At 48.6% G+C, this 17,887-nt stretch overlaps 1 protein-coding gene across 18 annotated transcripts in view; it reads left to right on the top strand.

Annotated features, from left to right (window-relative positions):
• ZNF618 (zinc finger protein 618) overlaps positions 1-17,887 on the top strand; it is a 162,180-nt gene that overhangs the window by 54,227 nt on the left and 90,066 nt on the right. For all 18 annotated transcript variants that reach the window (XM_056350971.1, XM_056350957.1, XM_056350960.1 and 15 more), the window contains exon 2: positions 12,382-12,425. In XM_056350971.1, the coding sequence (XP_056206946.1) occupies positions 12,382-12,425 (44 nt within the window). The remainder of the gene's footprint in view (positions 1-12,381; positions 12,426-17,887) is intronic.

Here is a 17,887-nt window from a genome sequence, read left to right as displayed (position 1 = left end):
TTTTGAAGGAAGAGCTTGGGGAAGCTGGTGCACGTGAGCCCAGCATCTTCTGCAGTGGTTACTCACGGGGGACTGGAGCAGGCTGGTGGCCGGAGGATCTCTGGTGACACATCTGGAGGAGCAGACAGCCCTTGGCCTAATGTTTTTCTCGTGCAGAGGAGCACAGACTCATTTCAGTGGGTTCATTGCTCCTTTCTGCACGTGGAGGCAGAACCAGCCCTCTCTGGCTCTGGCAGCAGCAGCCCGTGTGGCAGGGAAGCCCAGGCTGCCTTTGGAAATTCGGTTTTGATGCTTGGGCTCGGGGATTGCTCTCCAGCTCTTCCACACGACCCGGGGCTGTGTCTGAATTCGGGGCAGGCGATCACACCTGCTGGCTTGCCTTTCACAAGGCTTTGCAGCAGCTGCTGGCCTGCAGACGGGCAGAGCACTAATGATGCTGCCTGCAAAATTCACCCCAAAATGGATCCTGTAAGAACATTTGTACCTTTTTCACATGACGGTGGCAGTTCTCCCACTGTCCCCTGACAAATCTGTCTGGTGGCAGGGCTATGCAAAAAAATTTTGTTGTTTTCTTGAAGCTCTGACAGATTGAGAAATTCCTTTTCAGGTTGAGCCAGAATAAAAATATATTGATTTTAATTTTTGTTGTTGACCAGAAAATAAAGACTATCTTTTAAGGTTGCATGGTTTCGAGCTGAGCAGAATCTGGGGCTTCCATGTGCTTCGTTTAGATTTTGAGCGTATCTTCCAGTTCTTGCTTTAAAAAATATTTTGCCTGTACTAATCATAAAATTTTAAATGTCAGGCTGTGTCACTTCCACTTTTTGAAAATGAGTGTTATACTGTACTGTATGAATGGTTCAGCAAAAATGACACTAATCCATGCAGTGGCCAGTCTTGCTATAGCTACGCTTTTGGCTGAAAATAATTTCCCTGCAGCTCTATGGCCTCATTTTTTCAGCTGCGTGAACTATAGAGAATTGAAGGTCACACGGGTCAGGTCCCGGTGATGTTTGTCCCATGTAAACCACTTGAAAAACAGTTTCTTTAGCCCAACCGACGGCTTGGAGATGTCGATGTGGGAGTGATGGAAGTGAAGGTCAGTGGTACGGGGTGACAGTCCTGCTCTTCCCAACGCTGTGCCGGGTTTGAGGACTTCTGGGTGAGGGTTGTGGGGTCACCATTCCCTCTGCCCTTGGGCAATGTTTGGGTTATCTCGAGGAGAGAAGCAGTGTCTCAGCAGGATCGCTGCTGCAGCCTTAACAGGCTTAAATGTACCCAGGAAAAGTTGTTTTTCCTCTTCCCTTATTTTCCAAATTGCCATCGTTCTCGGGAAGCTGGCAAACCCTCCCACCCTTGCTGAGAGCAGCTAGGCTGTTTTGCTTTTTGGTCCTTTTTTATTTTGGTTTCTTTTCTTTTTCTCCATTTTTTTTTTTTTTAATCTTGGAGGTTTGTTTGTTTGTTTATTGATTTATATCTGCTCGGGGAGTCGATCTGATGATATTTATAGGATTTGTGGTTGGCTAATGGGAGTTATTTTGCAAGCAGAATTTCTAAGATTTCTACTTTAAGCCTGCTTCTTCTCCAGCTTCCTTCATTTCCACCCCTTCCTCCTCTTTTCACTTTTTTCTCTTTTCACTATTTTTTCTTTCTTTTTTTTTTTTATTTTTGAGGGAGCCAGGCAGACTAAATCCTTTCTGAATTCCCCCCTGTAATTACTGCTCTTTTTTAAGTTTGAAAAAATTACTCAGCTTTGTGTGCCTTCCCCCCTTCTTACTTTTAGATGGATGTGGTTTGACTTTTTTTCCTCCCTTTCCAAAGTAAAATTACCACCATTTCATGCTATTAAAAAAAGCCAATCATGCAAAACTGGGAGAGAAGGTGATGTCCCGTAGTTAACCTTCCAATGGTAAATGTTTTAGTTTCAACCTCACAGCCTCTGAATGCTACAAAGGATTTTGTTTATAAGGATAAAATATGTATTTTGTAAATGGGACAGCCTTCCCCACTAGCACTGGGAAGGGGTCTCGGGTGCCAGCCTTGCAGGGGACCCTTGGCCAACACTGGACTGCCCTATGGTTGTGTTCCTAACACTATCTCACTGTGATATCTATCCAATTATGCATTTTTTTAATTCTAGATAGTAATTTTCTGCGTTGTTGTGTATTTGACAAACATTTCATTTTTCATTACATCTCTCAGATTGAAGCTGAACATTATCAGTACCTTGCATCTGGGCAGTGCTGTTAATGATGGAGGGACCCAAAGCATTCTCCAGGATTTACAAAAAAAAGAAAAAAGAAGTAAAACCAACTCCAAAACGTACAGTTCTGCCCAGGGATATTGCATTACTCCCACTGAAACACAGCTGACTTAACCATGAGCTGGAGCAGCTCCTCTGGGACATGCTTCACAGCCTCGGCAGGTTTGAAGGGCAGAGTTTCAGTCTTAGGAAAAGCTGCTTCCAAGAAGTGCTTCATCGCAGGGCTCCTGCTCAGCGCCGCGACCCATGGTGCTGTGGCCGGTGGGTGCCCCAGCAGAGCGAGCGGTCCTCTGAGAATTTTCTTGACCTGAGTCAGTTTTGGTTTTCTCTTTCATTTTTCTTCATGTGTTGGGTCAGGGCTTCTGGAAGGTCACAGACTCTTGTAAGAGACCAGCAGGGTGATCCATGGGAGCCTCCGTCCTTTGTGTGCTGGGAAGCAGCAACGGGACTTTGTGGTTTCATGGGCAGATGGGAAGTACCTGGTTTGTCCTCTGGATACAGGCTTGGTATCTCTTTCCCAACATCCTTTTTAATGCTCAGAGAGCAGGATTTGAGCATCTCCAACAGCTTGTGATGGAGGTGAGCCCATGGCTGATGGGCCATCCTGCTATCCAACACCTTGGAGTGTCTCCTGGCTGGTCTTTGTGTTGGCCAAACCGTGCCGAGCTCCATGACCGGGACCACCTGGGAGGCTGTGCTCCCCGCCGCGGCTCCAGGCACTGCGACCCCCCCTCTCACTGTCATCGCACAGGCTTATTTTGGGGTAGACGAAACTCTGTTCCCCTTCAGCTGCTGCTGAGCTCCTCCACGTGTGGTGGAGATGGAACGGTTCCTCCGGCTGCCTCCCATCAGTGGAGTGGCGGTGAGAGCCCCAGGCGCTCCCATCCTGCTCCGCTTGGGACCTGCTTCAGCTTCAACTCAACTTTCAGGTCTTTCCCACCACATTGCAGCAGCCGGGCAGGGCTGGACCTCTGCAGGTGGATGGTTCCTGGCGGTTCCTGCTGGGGGGGACCCGTGTGGTGGGATGCCGTCCCAGCATCCGACGCAGCCATCAAAGCCAAGCCTGCCTACGCCAGCCAGGAGATGTGCCGGCTCACAAACACCCAAACAAAACGTGTCTGACGGCACTTCTGTAGTAAAACGGGTGGGATTCCATGTATAAATCAGTCCTATTGTAAATTCTTTTTCCCTGCGTGCACTCATAGCTTGTTAGATATGTTTGTTTTATCAACTTGGAAAAATGCCTGTAATAGGATTTTTTTAAAAATCGATTTCCTGAGAGTTTCCTGTGAAACTGGAAACCTGGAAAGATGGGTGGATTTCTGAAATGCTATCGCATGGCTGCTTCTCCCTGCTTTCACCCCCCACCCCCACCCCCCCCCCCAAGTAAAAAATAATAATCCCTTCTCTCCCCCAAGGTTTCATTCCATATACATTTATTCTTTAAAAATATTTCCAGCTGTTTCTTTTGCTGGGAAACTCATACCATCTGTAAACAACTGCTTGATGCAGATAATTCTGTTGTTTTGCCCGGTCACTCTTTTTTTCCAGGTTTTATAATATGAGAGTTCAGAAGTAATCAGTAATGCCTTTTCTTCTCTTCACCCTCAATTTGGTTATTTTTCTCCTAAAGAGGGGAGTAAGGAGAGCACTGAGCAACAGGAGATGGAAAAAATATTTTGATTACTTTTCAGTTGCTTATAATCAACCAGTAACTCTTTAAATCCAGACCAATTTGCTGCACTGATTTAATTCATAATTTTAATTTCATGATGCTTTGAGGAAAAAAAAAAAAAAGAAAAGGTATGTCAGGTTGAAGCTTTTTAATACTTGTTTGAACATTTGCAGTTTTAGGTTAAAATTTATCTAATGTTCCCTTTCTTCGGTCTGCTTCTGCTAGCATGTGCTTCTTGAATTTCCCTGGACTGTCACGGGAGAAAAATTTGAAATTCAAAGCACAGATTCTGCCAGTACTTTCAGCAAGTTAATAAAATTACTCATATGAATATTCCCTTGACTCAGGCAACTGCTTACAGCCCTTAAACATGTCTGCGGCCGTCTGAAGTATTGGGAGCCGGAGCGTGTGGTCGGTGGGTCGCAGACCCGGGGTCCCTCAGAGGCAATTTTTTTTTCCATTTCAAGACGTGGTTCAGCCCCTGGCCAGGCTGGTGGTGAGGTTGTGATGGGGTTTTTCATTGTCTTGCTGGTTTTGGTGTTTGCACAGCTCTCCTGGTTAGCAAAACTGCATGTGCACCTTTTCCAGCAGGAATTTGACCTTTTCGGTTTGCAACTTTTGTAGAACTTAGGAGTTACTGAGGCAACTCAGAAATTGGGTGGATGCAGGCAACGCACCCAAGTTACTACATTAGGATCACAACATGGGAAGATAATAAATGGTAGGCAAGAGGTAAATACAATGAAACTGTGAGAATAATTTCTAGGCTTCAATCATGATTTTTTATTATTATTTTTTGCCTACTGACAGTTTTTACCTCCCTGCTGCAACTTTTTCTGCCCAGGTAAGAGTTTGGGCAGAATTTCGAGCAAACCCAGTCCCACTGTTTGCAAGACTAAGCAAAAAAACCCCAACAAACCCAAGGAAAAAAAAAAAAAAGAAGTTACAAGAAAAATAATTCTCCTGCCAATACAAAGAGAATTGAAATCAGCGTAGAGAGGGCCCCCGGGTAAGTCAGAAGTGAAACTTGTGAGCAGAGGGGATCATTCCCGACTGGGCTTTTCCAGTGAAAACCTGTGCTCACACCAGGTCTTTGTGTTGTGCTGATCAACCTCCTAGCTGGTTTTGTCATTAGTGTTTGTTACTAATTAGTATTTGGGAAGCACCTAGTGAATTCCCGGCGACTGGGAACCTGTGGGAAGGTGAGTGGTGAGAAATACCGTCAGCTGTTAATTGTCCCTGGTACTGCGGGGATGGGCACCAGCAAAGGGGGGGGTCACTGCACCCCTCCGTGGGGACTGGGGGAGCCCCCTGGTTTCACCTGAGATGGGGGGAGAGCATCCTCTCTGCAACTGCAATGCTCTCGGGGGGGTGGTCCTGGGGGTTTTTGACTGAGCACTCTGATCCTGTGGTACCATTGCCCCCAGTGATGGTGTTTGCTGGCTTAAGGTCTTCTTGACGTGTCTTCTGGGATGTTGGCCACGACCAAGAAGGGGATGTAGCCAGGGGCCCAGCCAAGCTTGGGTGATTCTGTATTCCCATATGGCATCCCTTCCGATTTCTTCTTAGGCTAAGCAACCATCTCCAGCAGATGTGCTCATGTGGGTGAGGTGGTTGCTCAATAAATCTCATCAATTTGGGTACGCTAAAACACGCTCCAGACATGGGGCAGCTGCGTGGGGAGTGATGTCCCCCAGCCTCAAGCATCGGGATGCTCCATCTGCCCAACATGGGAGCACTGGGGACACGTTGTGTCCCTGCAGGTCACAGTCACCTTGGCACCTTCCCATGAGCCAGCCTGGGAAATCATGGTGTTAAAATACATCTTTCTAAAGCTTGGTTTGCCTAACGCATATGGCCGGGAGTGAGGAGTACCCTGCTGGCACACGCTGGAGGCGTTTCTGCGTGCTGCCTTTGAGCCCAAATGGGCTCATCGGTCTTCACACCCCTGGGTGGTCCATGGGTGTTTGGTACTACTGCATCTCGGATGTCCTGCTCCAGCAGCAGCAGTGTGGAGCATCACCAGCGGTGTGGAGCATCACCAGTGCATGTCCCCACCAGGTTTGGGTTCCACCCATTGTCAGCATCTGTCATCCCCCTCGCCTGCTGGAAAGCTCATCCCTGCCTTGGCAGGAGCTGCACATGCTTCTGCGGCCAGCATGGGAGTCGCTGCCTTTTTCTTCTGATGACCTCAAGTCAAAAACACTCCCGCTGTTCTCCGAGGGTTCAAAAATCTCAGATATTATTTTTTTTTTCTGCTGTCGGGTTTTCCCCCTTACCGCAGGAAGAAGCACTGACCTCAGCCCATCCGCGCGCTGTTTTTTCCCCGCGGCCAGGCTACAGCTGAGTAAAAGGGCAAAATTCCCCCGGATGCTCATGAATAATTTTGACACTACTATTTTTTAAAGCTGCTGCTGGCATCTGTGACTCATGTCTTGGCAGTGTTGCCTCACGGTCAGGACGAGGGATGTTTGCAGACCCTGTGATGGGCATGGGAGGACGGGGGACCCTCGCTCCAGGGACTCTGGACTTCTCAGAGAAGATGCCTTGGGTAGAGCTCAGATTTCCTCCTTGCAGATATTTTTTATTATCATTATTATTATTATTATTTTGGTTGTTTCTTGAGGGGAACCTGCAGCTGAGGAAATAGGCAGCGCATTCCTCTGGCCCAAGGAACTTAGTCGTTCCCTGGTGGAAATTCCATCCCTTTTGGAGGCTGCTCTTGCGGATCTGCAAAAGGTGCAGACAGGGTGGGGCAGAGCAGCCTGGAGCAGCCCAGATTGTTTTCCTTTGTGCAGAGGATGCTCAGGCTCTGGGAAGCACCTGGGCACGGGACCTGCTCAGCTCCTGCATCAGCTGAGCATTGCTCCCTGTTCTTAATAAACTTTGGGGGACGTGGCTGAGCTGGGGGTGGCGGGGTGAGAAGGACAACATAGGGGTTTACGTAGGAGGTGCAGTGCCATGCAAAACCAGGGGGTTCCCTTAGCATCCGCTGCTTTGGCAGGAGGAAGCAAAGATCAAAAAAAAAAAGGGGGGGGGACGGACGACATGGGTGTGTTTATGGGTCCTTGTGCTCTGCAGATGTTTCAGTGTGATGCAGGGTTTTTTTGTTGCCTTTGCTATTTAATGAAAATTAAATAGGAAACTGCCAATGTCTTGCCCTTTGTGGGGAAAAAAAAAAGGGGAAAAAAAAAAGGCACTTCCTGCATTTTCTGTTGCTCTGAAGTTAATAATAACAGACAGTGCAGGTAGGCAGGCCTGCAGTTATTTTTATGGCGCATTCCTTTGTGAGACCTGTTTTCAGTTGCTTCTCCCATTGCCAAATTTTAATTGTTTGGGGTGAAATTCTCTGCGCTGGGTGCTGCTGCCTTGTTTCTGAACTGTACGTGTGTTTTGTGTTTAACCGAAAATTGTTCAGCTGTCTTTGGGAAGGCGTTGGGGAAAGGAGGTGGTGGGTTTGGGTTGTGGGTTGCTTTTTTTTTCTTAAGTAAAACTAAAAACTGCCCTTTTATAAGGGATCTGGAGAGGAAAGCTGGCTTGTCCTGCCCTGGGAGAGGAGCTGGGGTGAGCAGCTTCTGCTCCTCCTGGGCAGAATTAGGGGCATCTCACCTCGGGAGAGCCAGGGTGAAGTTCAGCAGTAAATCATGGAGAGTGGCTGTGTACAAGTAAATAAATGGATTTAAAACCTTTTAGCCCCTGGGGAAGGCTCTGGCAGTGGCGGATGGGGGGGGTCTTGGCACCCCTGTCCCACAGTGGGCGTCACTCACGCTCATGGGAACAGATCTGAGCGTGGTGTATGTGGATGCAAATCGAAGTGATTTGAATAATTGTTTTTAATCATAATTTAAGTGATCAGGCAGAAAGCCCGTGCTTAATTCTTCTGAAAATCTCATTTAACATTTTTAGGGTTTTTAGGGTTTTTTGTGTGTGTTTTGCAGTAATTGTTAAAACGTTGGGTTTTTTTCTCAATATAGTGTAGCCCTTTCTATAAACATGGATTTCTCAGGTCAGTTATACATCTGCTTGGACTTCTAATTTTTGACACTTTATCCTGTTAGGAGATGTTTACTGATACATTTCTTATTTATCACATGATTTACTTTTCACTTACAACTTGAGTTGAGGAACATATGGCCAGAAACCACATTCTGCTTTCATGCATTTTAATTTAAAAGATATTTATTAGCATTAGTTAAACAAAACTACCTTAAACGTACCCGATACGTAGAAAAGCAGCTTTAGGGAATCATATTTTGCATTGTAAATTATTTTATGTGAGAGATTGTATGACTAATTATCCAACCTGTGTTTCAGAGCTCCGTGTCCGTCCTCCCCTGCTCGCCGACCGGCAGGCAGATGCAAACTCTGCTCCTCTGCTTTTTCAATCATAAATGAAGAAGTCACCAAATTAAATTACCTGGGTAAACTGGTGTGCAGGAGATTTCGCTTTGCCCTTCCCAAAGACGCTCCTTTGTTGAAAGCTGCTCTGACCCATTTCGGCACGTTCTGGTTGCTGGCAGTTAAATGGTGATTTCCAGCAGTTCACCGCTTTGATTTCCTTACAATATTTGTACTTTTTAAATACCGTTTTTTAGAATTCAAATGTTATATTTTAAATGGATTAATAGCGTGGCCTGCAAAAGGCAGCATCCCTTCACATTTGATTCCAAATGGGCTTACTGCAAAATAAAAGGAAAAAAAGCTTATTTCAGCCCAATTTTTAAAAATAGGTCTTCCCAAATTTTCAAAATAGGTAGGTAAAAATCTGCCGTTTTTTTCCCTGTGCCAAAGGTGAGCCCCAAGCAAGGCAGAGAGGAGGGTGTCACCATTCAGGTGGGTGGTGGGCTGGAGCCCCCCCAAGGGGTGATGTGCCTGTGGACCTGCGGGTGTTCTTTGGGCAGCACAGTGGGTGCTGCCACCCAGCCCCGCGCTGGGGGCGCCTCCACCGATGGGAGCCCGTAGGTCTGTGGCGTGGAGGTTATTTTTGAGATTTGTGCTGTGCTTGCTGAGGGTTGGAGCTGCCGACCAGGGTTCAGAGCACTGTGCCGCGTCGCCCTGCCTATCGCCCTGCTGAGGGGCATCCATGCTGCACCTAGGCCAACTTCCATAAACTTTGCTGGTGTATCTCCTTTTTTTATTAAGCTTGTAATCATGTTTATTTGGCCAAGTTTGAGGAGAAAACGGTGGTACTGCTTTATTATGCTTTTTCACCTTCGCATGCTGTGTGTGATTAGAGGAAATTACTTTCCTGCGCCTTGGCTGGCCACGCTGCAGCGCAGGTGCCGGTGACTGACGACTGAATCATCCTGCAGCCCCAGGATGGCCTGGGGGTCAGCATGCTTGGTGCTGCACAAGGGCTGGAAAGAGTTTGTAAGCAGGGCAAATTACTGGCACAGAAAAATTTCCAGTTAATTGCATGTTTGGAAGCTGGAGCAGTGTGTGAAGGTGTCTCCCGGTGGCACCTTTGGCGAGAGTGGGCTTATTTAAGCATCCAGAAATCAGCTAGATCTGATTTTTTTCAGACTTGACTTGCTGTTTAAGTCTAGTGGATCCAAGCTAACAGTCAGCTGTGGACTTGTGGCAGCCCAGAAATACCCGTGCCAGTTCTGCCCGTGTCCATACGTGGGTTTTGGTTCCCCCACGGGAGGTGCCAAGGAGATGCCTCCTCTCCAAGAGCATCTTGGCTGCGTGAAACCATCTAGATTGAGAGCTCTCACCTCTGGTGGTTCCTTTATTTTTGGTCTTTTTTTCTTTTAAAATAAACAAACTCCCTAGCACTGGTGGGGTCACACCATTACACCGCCCTGTCTGTGCTCTTTGTGCATGTCTTGCCATCTGTACTGGTATGTGCTGTGTCCGGAGAGAGGAGAGTCCGTGAATTGCTCGTGGAAAGAGGTCAAAAAGCAAAAAAAGACATTTTTAAGAAAAAAAAAAAAGAGAGAGAGAAAAGGGAAATCAGGCAGGGCAGACACACAGAGAATGAGGAAGGTAAGAAAACCCAGAATTAAATAATAAAATTGCGTATTGGCCCCAGAAGGTGCCGTGCAGTTGGTCAGTGATGGTTGGGAATCGCAGCGGCTGCAGTCACCACGTCAGTTATTTCCAGGAATTCATTCGCTCAACTCCAAATACAGATACGAAAAGGAACGTAAAATGAATTACATGCATGATCCTTCACAGAGTAATACTTGCATTAGGTTGGGCGGTAAATCACACCGGAGGCACCAGCTAACACTTGTGTATAACCAGGAATAAAATACGGCGTCGGGACATTGATACGCTTTGTGTTGGGAGCACGATCCCTGCACAACGTGTTCTCAAAATGAATTTTACGTAAAGAAATTCTTGATTACATGGAGGATGAATAACTTTGCAATCTGAGAGAGTTTTCCAGTTGGCTACGTGCTTCCCAAACCGAAGTATTTTCAATTTTGGTAACATTTCGGTAACACTTGGTGTTACGGCTGGACGCAGGTGATGTGACGGTGGAGCCGAGGTTGTGCCTTTAGCTTTGGTGTCTGTATTTTGTGGCTTTCAGGAGCACTTGTCCAGGCGACCTTTATGCTCAGCGGGTGTTTTTCATGTGGAATTATATTGCAGGAGCCTGGGCAATTTCTGGGGAGCATGGCTTGCAGGGCGGCTGGCGAGGTTGGGATGTGCAGAAAGCCCTGTCAATGGATGGGAATTGTAGCGTGCTCCATCTCTAGGGGATTTTGGATTGCGCCGATGCCCCAGCACCCCACAGGGTTTGTGCCCTGGCTGTATGTTAAGCCTCCCTTTTCCCTATTTTTTTTAATTTTATTTTTTTTTTTGGTTGCGCATACAGATCTAATCTTCTAGAAAATGCCCCGAAGGCTTGAGCAATCTACCAGTTGCAGGAACCCATAAAGCCTTTTTTTTTTTTTTCCCCCATTGTGTAAGCATGACAAATCATTAATTTTTGATTGATTGCTTTGAATTATGGGTGCTCTGACATCCTTTCTGTAGCTGAACAGCTGTATAACAAATGAACATATCAGTGCTCACAAAAGATTGGAGATCTAACAGAAGCAATTACATTGTCAGCTCCTCCCTTCTGGCTTTTCCCAGGCAATGGAGGGAGGAAATTTTTTAACAGAAATTCCTCAAGTGGCTAACAATAATAATAATAATAATTTAAAAAATACCTTTTTGTAATTGAGTTAGATTTTTATCTCTTCATTTCCAGTGGATTTCTTAAACCTTCAGAAGCCAGGATGTGTTTCTGCTTTGTGTAACTTGGAGAATCCCTTTGAAGAAAATTTCACATGAAGAATTAAAAAAATAAAATCAAATTGCAATTTTTGGTTGCTATTCCTTTAAGATTTCAGAATTGCACCAGTGCACTAAATGTGACCTCCATAACTTTTAAATTAAGAATTTATGCTGGCTTGAAATTTATGAAATATTTCAGCATGAAAGAAAGCCTTTTTCCCTCAGGAAAATTGAGCAATAAATCACAGCACTCTCGATTTACTGCCCTACAGCCAGCCAAAGATAGGATTTTTTTCCTTCCCCCCTTCATTCTGAAAAAAAAAAAAAAAAAAAAAAAAAAGTAATCATATAAGACAGCTTAGCTGCTATCCTCCCACTCTCTAGAATTTTTAATTTCAGCTGTTTCTGCTTGGATTTATTTCCAATATTCCTGCTCAGCTTTTCAATTTCCTCAGTTATTAAATTTTAATTCAGTGCATTAGCATTTAAATTAAAAAAGGGTTTATTTTATCGAAATCGTTGGCTAGCCCCCATCCTGCTGCACATGAATTGCCTGTTTCTGCCATTTGCACAAAATGTGAAATGCAGCTAATATCTTTTAACTTGTATTTGCACAAATTCAGAAATAAAATTTCTGGGTTTGGAATAATATTGTCTTTCCAAAGAAGCCCCTCATCAGCGAGCCGGGGGAAGGAGGCGAAAAGGAGGAGACACTGGTTACTCCTTGCTCAGCCCTTTCTAGGGGCCCAGAGGGTCTCAATTAGGAAATTCATCATTAATGAAGGGAGGTGCGCCGGACCTGCCCCTCTAATTCAGGAGTGGGGCCATCTCCGCTCGGACAGAGCACTGGATTTGGCGATACCTGCCTTATTTCCCTCCTGCAGATTGCTTATTTTTGCATAGGAGGGATAGTTCCTTGAAACTTGGGTAAAGCGCAATAAGTAACTGCATGGGAGCAGCCGGGAGGACCGACTGGGGACCTTGCCTCCGTGGTGGGACCGTGTCCGAAACCCGTCCTGGGCTTCTGCAGAGCTGGGTTTGGTGCACGCCGTGTCCTGCCGGTGCTGGGCGCGGGGCGGGTGCGTAGCTCGGAATGGAAAAACCCCAGGTATTTTGGGTGCAGTGTGCTAGCAGGAAGAGTTTGGCGGGCAGTCTTGCCTTTCTTAACCTAAACAGCCTTTTATTTTTTTGATGTCTTTTGTCCCCTTAGGCCAACGAGAGCAACAGCAGTGGGCGGAGGAGCTCTTCCAGCAGGTAGGTAGATGGTTTCTGTGCTGGGTGGGATGTGGTGGGCAGATGGGGCTCTGCTGGGATGTGGCACTCCATCTCGGGGATGGGTGACAAAGCGTGACCGCATGAGAGGGGTGAGCTGGGAGATCTTACAGCACAGCATCCATACGCCCACTTTTGGATTTTGCTAAAAGGAGGGATGCGGGAAGGATCGTTACAGGCTTGGGGGCTGCAGGAAGGCACGGTTTGCATGTGGTAAGGGGTGGTACAGCTGAGCCCCCCCAGCCCCCTGCTCATGCTGGGGTGCAGACACCAGGGTGAGGCTCTTGGATGGAGACCTTGGGCCATGCTGTGGTGGTTGGGTGCTGCTCTCACGCAGGAGGAGAGGAGGGGTGTCCACCACCCAAGCCCCCTCTGATCCTGCTGAGGAATGTCTTCGCCGCTCCCACCCAGGTGGGTGCAGGACCTGTCAGGTCCCACCTCGGGGACTCTGGTTTGCTGCCACCCCGGTGTGTGTGATGGCGAGCAGGGCGCCCGGGCGTGTGGCATGTCCCCAGCCGGCATGTTGCAGCAGCCTTGCGCGGTGTGGGACGGAGGCGTGCAAGCCCAGCCCAAAGGAGAGGGATGTGCTGAGGTTGGGGCTGCCCTGTACTTTAGCCTTTCTACCTCCTGCTGATGCTGTAGGCTGGCTGGGCTTGCTGGGATGCACTCAAGGATGTGCTTCTTGGTCCCTCTCCATCTCTTGTCCAGTGGAGTCAGTCTGGAGCTGTGAAAGCATGGGGGAAGGGGCAGCTTTCCTTCCTTGGCCAGACACACGTTCTCTCCAGCTGGGTGTCCTCTGATGTGCCAGGCAGCGCTGGGGAGGTGGTGGGAGCCGAGAGCAACACGTGGCTTTGGTGACAGTAGGGTTTACCTGGTCCTGTGCACACTGGAAGCTGATTCCTGGATGTCTGCCATCCACAAGCAAAGTGGCAAACTCACCTCCCAGGTTTAAAAGGTTTTGTGGAAAAAATAGGTGGAGGTGTAGGAGATTAGAAATGCCAGAGTGGAAACAGGAGCGATGCTGAAGGTGCACCGGGGAGGGGAGTATGTGGCCTGGGAAGGGGAACAGGCTGCAGCAGAGCATGGAGACATCCATGACAGCTGGAGAAGATGATGGGAAAGTGAGGAAGGTGCCATCACATGGTGGGACAATGCACAGCTTGTTGGGGGAACTGCCGAGCACCTGAGGTGTGTTTGTGGGTTCCGTCAGCGCGAATGGGTGGTGGCGGACAGCAGAAAACCAGAGCCAGTTTGGCTGCTGTGGGAAAAAGCCAACAGGTATGGAGGGCTGCAGCCCGTCCTGGCATCATCTCCGTCAGCATCACCTGCCCCTTCCTCAGCAAGGGGCGCAGCAACGAGGGCAGCCCCCAAATGCCAGTGTGACCCAGACAGTGGAGCTGTGATGGTGTGGCAGTAGCATCACGCATCGGCGTGACCGGTGCGGAACAAGGCCACCATCGGTGTGCCCAGCCAAGGTTTGCTGGTCGCTCTGCAGGGCTCAGCACTGTTCCCCTGCCTGGGGCAGGTCACCGGTGCTGCGTGGAGCCAACCCCGGTGGGACACGAGGCTCTTCTGCAGGCACCCACAGCCCTTGGCAGCGAAGCAGGGAGCACCAGCGCTCCCCTCAGCACTGCCCTCCTGCTCCGCAGCGGGAGCTGCCCTCCACGGCCTCCCCTCTGCACTGCCAGTGATACCGTCTCTCCACTAGCTGTGTGCCAGAGCATCCTCCTGTTCCCTCTGGAGACTTGAAGGCACTGCTGAAGTTTTATCCCTCAGCTGAAATCATCCTTCCATGTTAAAATGTCTGTTCTTCTGATCTCCAAACCACTGAGATGTGGGTCCCCCCCACACCTCCCGCTGCTGGACACGCACCGAGTGCTCCCTGCCACGACAGCCCTGGTCCCTGCCTGGTGCCCCGGCTGCTCCGCTGCTCGGCATTTCAGGATGAAACACCCTCGTTACCAGCAGCTTTTTGGTGCGGTGACGCTGCCCGGCACAGAACGCCTTGGGTGCCTGCTGGATTGGGCTCGGCAGCGGGGAGCAGCACCAGCATCGGGTGTCGTATGTGGAGGAGGGCTGCTCTGCTCCCAGCGTTGGGGTGGCTCATCAGTGTGGTCCAGCGGTGCTCGCTCCTGGGATGCTGGGCATTAGCGTGGATGAAGCACTGGAAGGAAAACTGGGTGTAGGCTGAAGAGCGAGGGAAAAGAGCCAGGCATCGCTTCCTTCCCCTAAATTCTTTGTGTTGACTTTCCACTCAGTTTTGTAGCTCTCGCCCGAGGGTTTTGCAGAGCAGGTGGGCGGGTGCATTTGCCATGTGGGAAGTGACCCTTCAGGGTGTCCCCTATGGGCATCCTCCCTTCCCGGCTGTGCGGGAGGTGCCCTCGGGGCCCAGCACCTGAGCATCCTCCTGTGGGGGACCGATGGCCTTCCCAAAGGTGGGTCCCTGAGCTCCCACCGGCCCCGCAGAACTTCCTCCCGTTACCACCGTTACTTTCTACATGCACAGAGAAGGAGTGCAAGGCTGGCCGTCACTTTTTTCTTTTAGAGAAGTAGAAACAAAATCCCCTTCAGCATCTACCTGACTGAACAAAAGATGGTCAAAAAAAGGAAAATTGCCAAGTCTGGTTTAAAATAAAATAAAAGAAAAAATGAATATGTCAAGAAAGCTCTTTATTAGTGACGAAGGTTGAAATGGGGCTTTGATGAAATCCGTCGGGTCTTTAGCAGCTGGAGGTACAAGGCAGATGTTTTTTAAAGTTGTTGCTGCTTGAAACTCTTAACTACTTGCAAACTATTGAGGACAGTTTTAACGATTAATTTATATGAGAAAAAATATAAGCAAAATAAGGTTGCCAGGACAACTTTCTCTTTCTGCAACTTTTTTTTTTCCTTTTTTTTTTTTTTTTGACTATAGCACGCTTGATCTTAACATGGTGACTGTAGACTTGGGTTGATCCTATTTTTATTTATTTATTGTATTGAATTGACTTTATTCTGTTTCAAGTAAACATTTAAAGCTCTGAAGGCGCAGGATTTTTATGATCTTCTCACCCCCACAGCTCTGACTGGGCCTGTCTGCTGCTTTTGAAATAACACGGTTCAGCGTGTGCAGCTGTTTGCAGCTAAGAATTGGTGGTAGCAGAAAGCGCTTACTACTCGCCTCCCTTATTAACTTGTGTGTGGTTCCCCTACCTCACTGAATGCTTATTAATGGGGGGGGGTAAAGTGAAGAGAATTATTAGGAGCATAGAAAAAACCCTTCCTTTAAGGGAGCTAGAAGAGAGATGGCTGTTTGCCTTGGAGAAGATGACAACTAAGAGACAACGTGACAAAGCTGTGCATGTTTCTGAACGCTCCGGAGAAGGTAGATCAGAGGCTTCTTTCTTCCTTTTGCAAGGAAAAAAGAGCAGTTGACAAAATTAAAAGGCAGCAAATTAAAAGCCAATAAAAGCCAGGATTTTTTTCTTGCAGTGATGGGCAGTTAGCTGGTGGAGCGTGTTGCCAAGAGCTGGGGCTCGAGCGGGGCTCAGAGGGGGCTCAGGTGAAAGATGGCATCCGTAGGTGCCGTGGGCTCTGGGGGACGAGGCATGTTGCCCGGGGATCAGTTATCTTGCTGGTGCCTACTGGAAAGTTTGTTGAAGCTTCTTCTAGAGCCACTTCTGCACGTGGTGGACCAGGTTCGGTGTGAGTCTGGGTGAGAGTTCTGGGGGGCTTGGAGGGACCAGAGGGCGGTGCGGGAACAGCGCTGGGAGCTGCGGACCTCCGGGGAATCATTGGGAGTCTCCATAACGCTATTGTAAAACTAACTGCTTACCAATAATTAATGTCAGCATTCAGATGGTGGGCTCTGGATCTTGACAAGGAATAATTGAAAAACCAAATGTGCAATTATGTCTGACAAGCAGCGTGTGCTTTTCTTGGTCACCAGAGCCTTGTGTAGTCATGTGTTAGACACGGTTTTATATAATTATTATTGTTTATATGGTGGGTGTCAGAGGAAGGAAGAATTTTAGTTTCAAGTCCTCTGTTGGCTATTTATTTTAAAATCATTAGATTTGTTTTCAGACTTAACTACACTTAATGTGCGAGACTCCTGCTGAATAAATCAGACCCTGATATAGGAGCTGCATCTGTTTGCGGAGGGAACGGAGCCAGCTGGAAGCTCAGCCCCCGTCTGCACCAGGGCTGTCACCAGCCAGGGAACCCGCTCACAGCACAGATGTAGCTGTGCAGAAAAGCATGCTGTGCTCCGAACGGAGGGAAAATCCCAGACCTTCTGGGGTTAGGAGCTCACTGTGAGGGCACGGGTGGCTCCCGGCATTATTGCAGCGTTAACAGCACCGTGGTAGAGGTCCTGAAAGGGGTGGGAAGGTCTCTTGGGGCTGGAGGTGCAGCAGAAGGGCTCCGTGGTGCTGGCCTGGAGGGAGGTCAAGTGCTATGCAGGCAGGAGGGTTTCCAGTGGGTGCTCTAGGCTGGCGCGTGGAGCTCTGCCAGCTCTGGCACGGTGCAGTTTCCCCCCGGTACGCCAGACCGAGCTGTGCTGCTCAGGTAGTCTGGTCCTTTCGGTCTCTTGTCTTAGGAGATGTGACTTTCCAGCTGGAGCAGAAGGTAATGAGAAGTGGTTGCACTACTCTGCTTCTTCTCAGTTCGCCCTTCAGCCTCGCTGGTGGCATCTTTCCCTCTCCTCGCCACGTTGCTTGCTCTGTCCCTGCAGACACGTTGTCCCTAGCACTCCTGTCACCCAGGGGAGGGTCTGCCCTGGGATGGCACTAGCTCTGCGGGCTCCTTTTCCAGCCGTCCATCCTCACCAGGTCCCCCGCGTTTGGGGAAGACAACCTCTGTGTGTGCCCCAGCTGAAAGCTGTGGTCCTCCCAACTTCAGGAGAGGGCTCCATGGGCTGAGCGTTTCCAAGAAGCAAAATTACTTCAATTGTTTCCTCTTTTCTTTAAAAGGCCACCTGTGGGATTTTCAGTCCCAGAGCGTGAAGAGCTTCAGACTCATCCTGCATCAGAGAGACAGAGAAAACTATTAATCATTAGGCGAGGTATTTAATAAGCCCTGGTGCTCTCTGAAGGGTTCTCACCAGCCATCTTCAAAAAGAACCAAACAAACCAGCCAGCTGAAGCCCCCCCCAAGCCCCCTCTGGCCAATTTAAAGAAGCAGGTAGTTCAGTTCTGTACTGCGACCAGCGCAGCAGCTGTGGGAAACCAGGCAGGTTTCCTTGAAAGACGAAAGTCAGACGGGTGTACCCATACGGAGAGGCAGTGGCACTCGGACACATCCCATGGACAGGTACATTTTCTGTGTAACCCGCACCAGTTTGCCAAACGCCAGAGCTTCGGAGGGCTTCGGTTGGTGTGAGGTGGGTAAACGTTCCTTTGTGGAGCTCTAAGTACCAAGATGCCGTAGCTATCGGGTCTTCAGCAAAGCAGAGTTACCAGGAA

The sequence above is a fragment of the Falco biarmicus genome, chromosome 9 (assembly GCF_023638135.1).
Source record: "Falco biarmicus isolate bFalBia1 chromosome 9, bFalBia1.pri, whole genome shotgun sequence".
Classification (NCBI taxonomy): Eukaryota; Metazoa; Chordata; class Aves; order Falconiformes; family Falconidae; genus Falco; species Falco biarmicus.
This window is presented reverse-complemented; position numbering and strand designations above follow the sequence as displayed.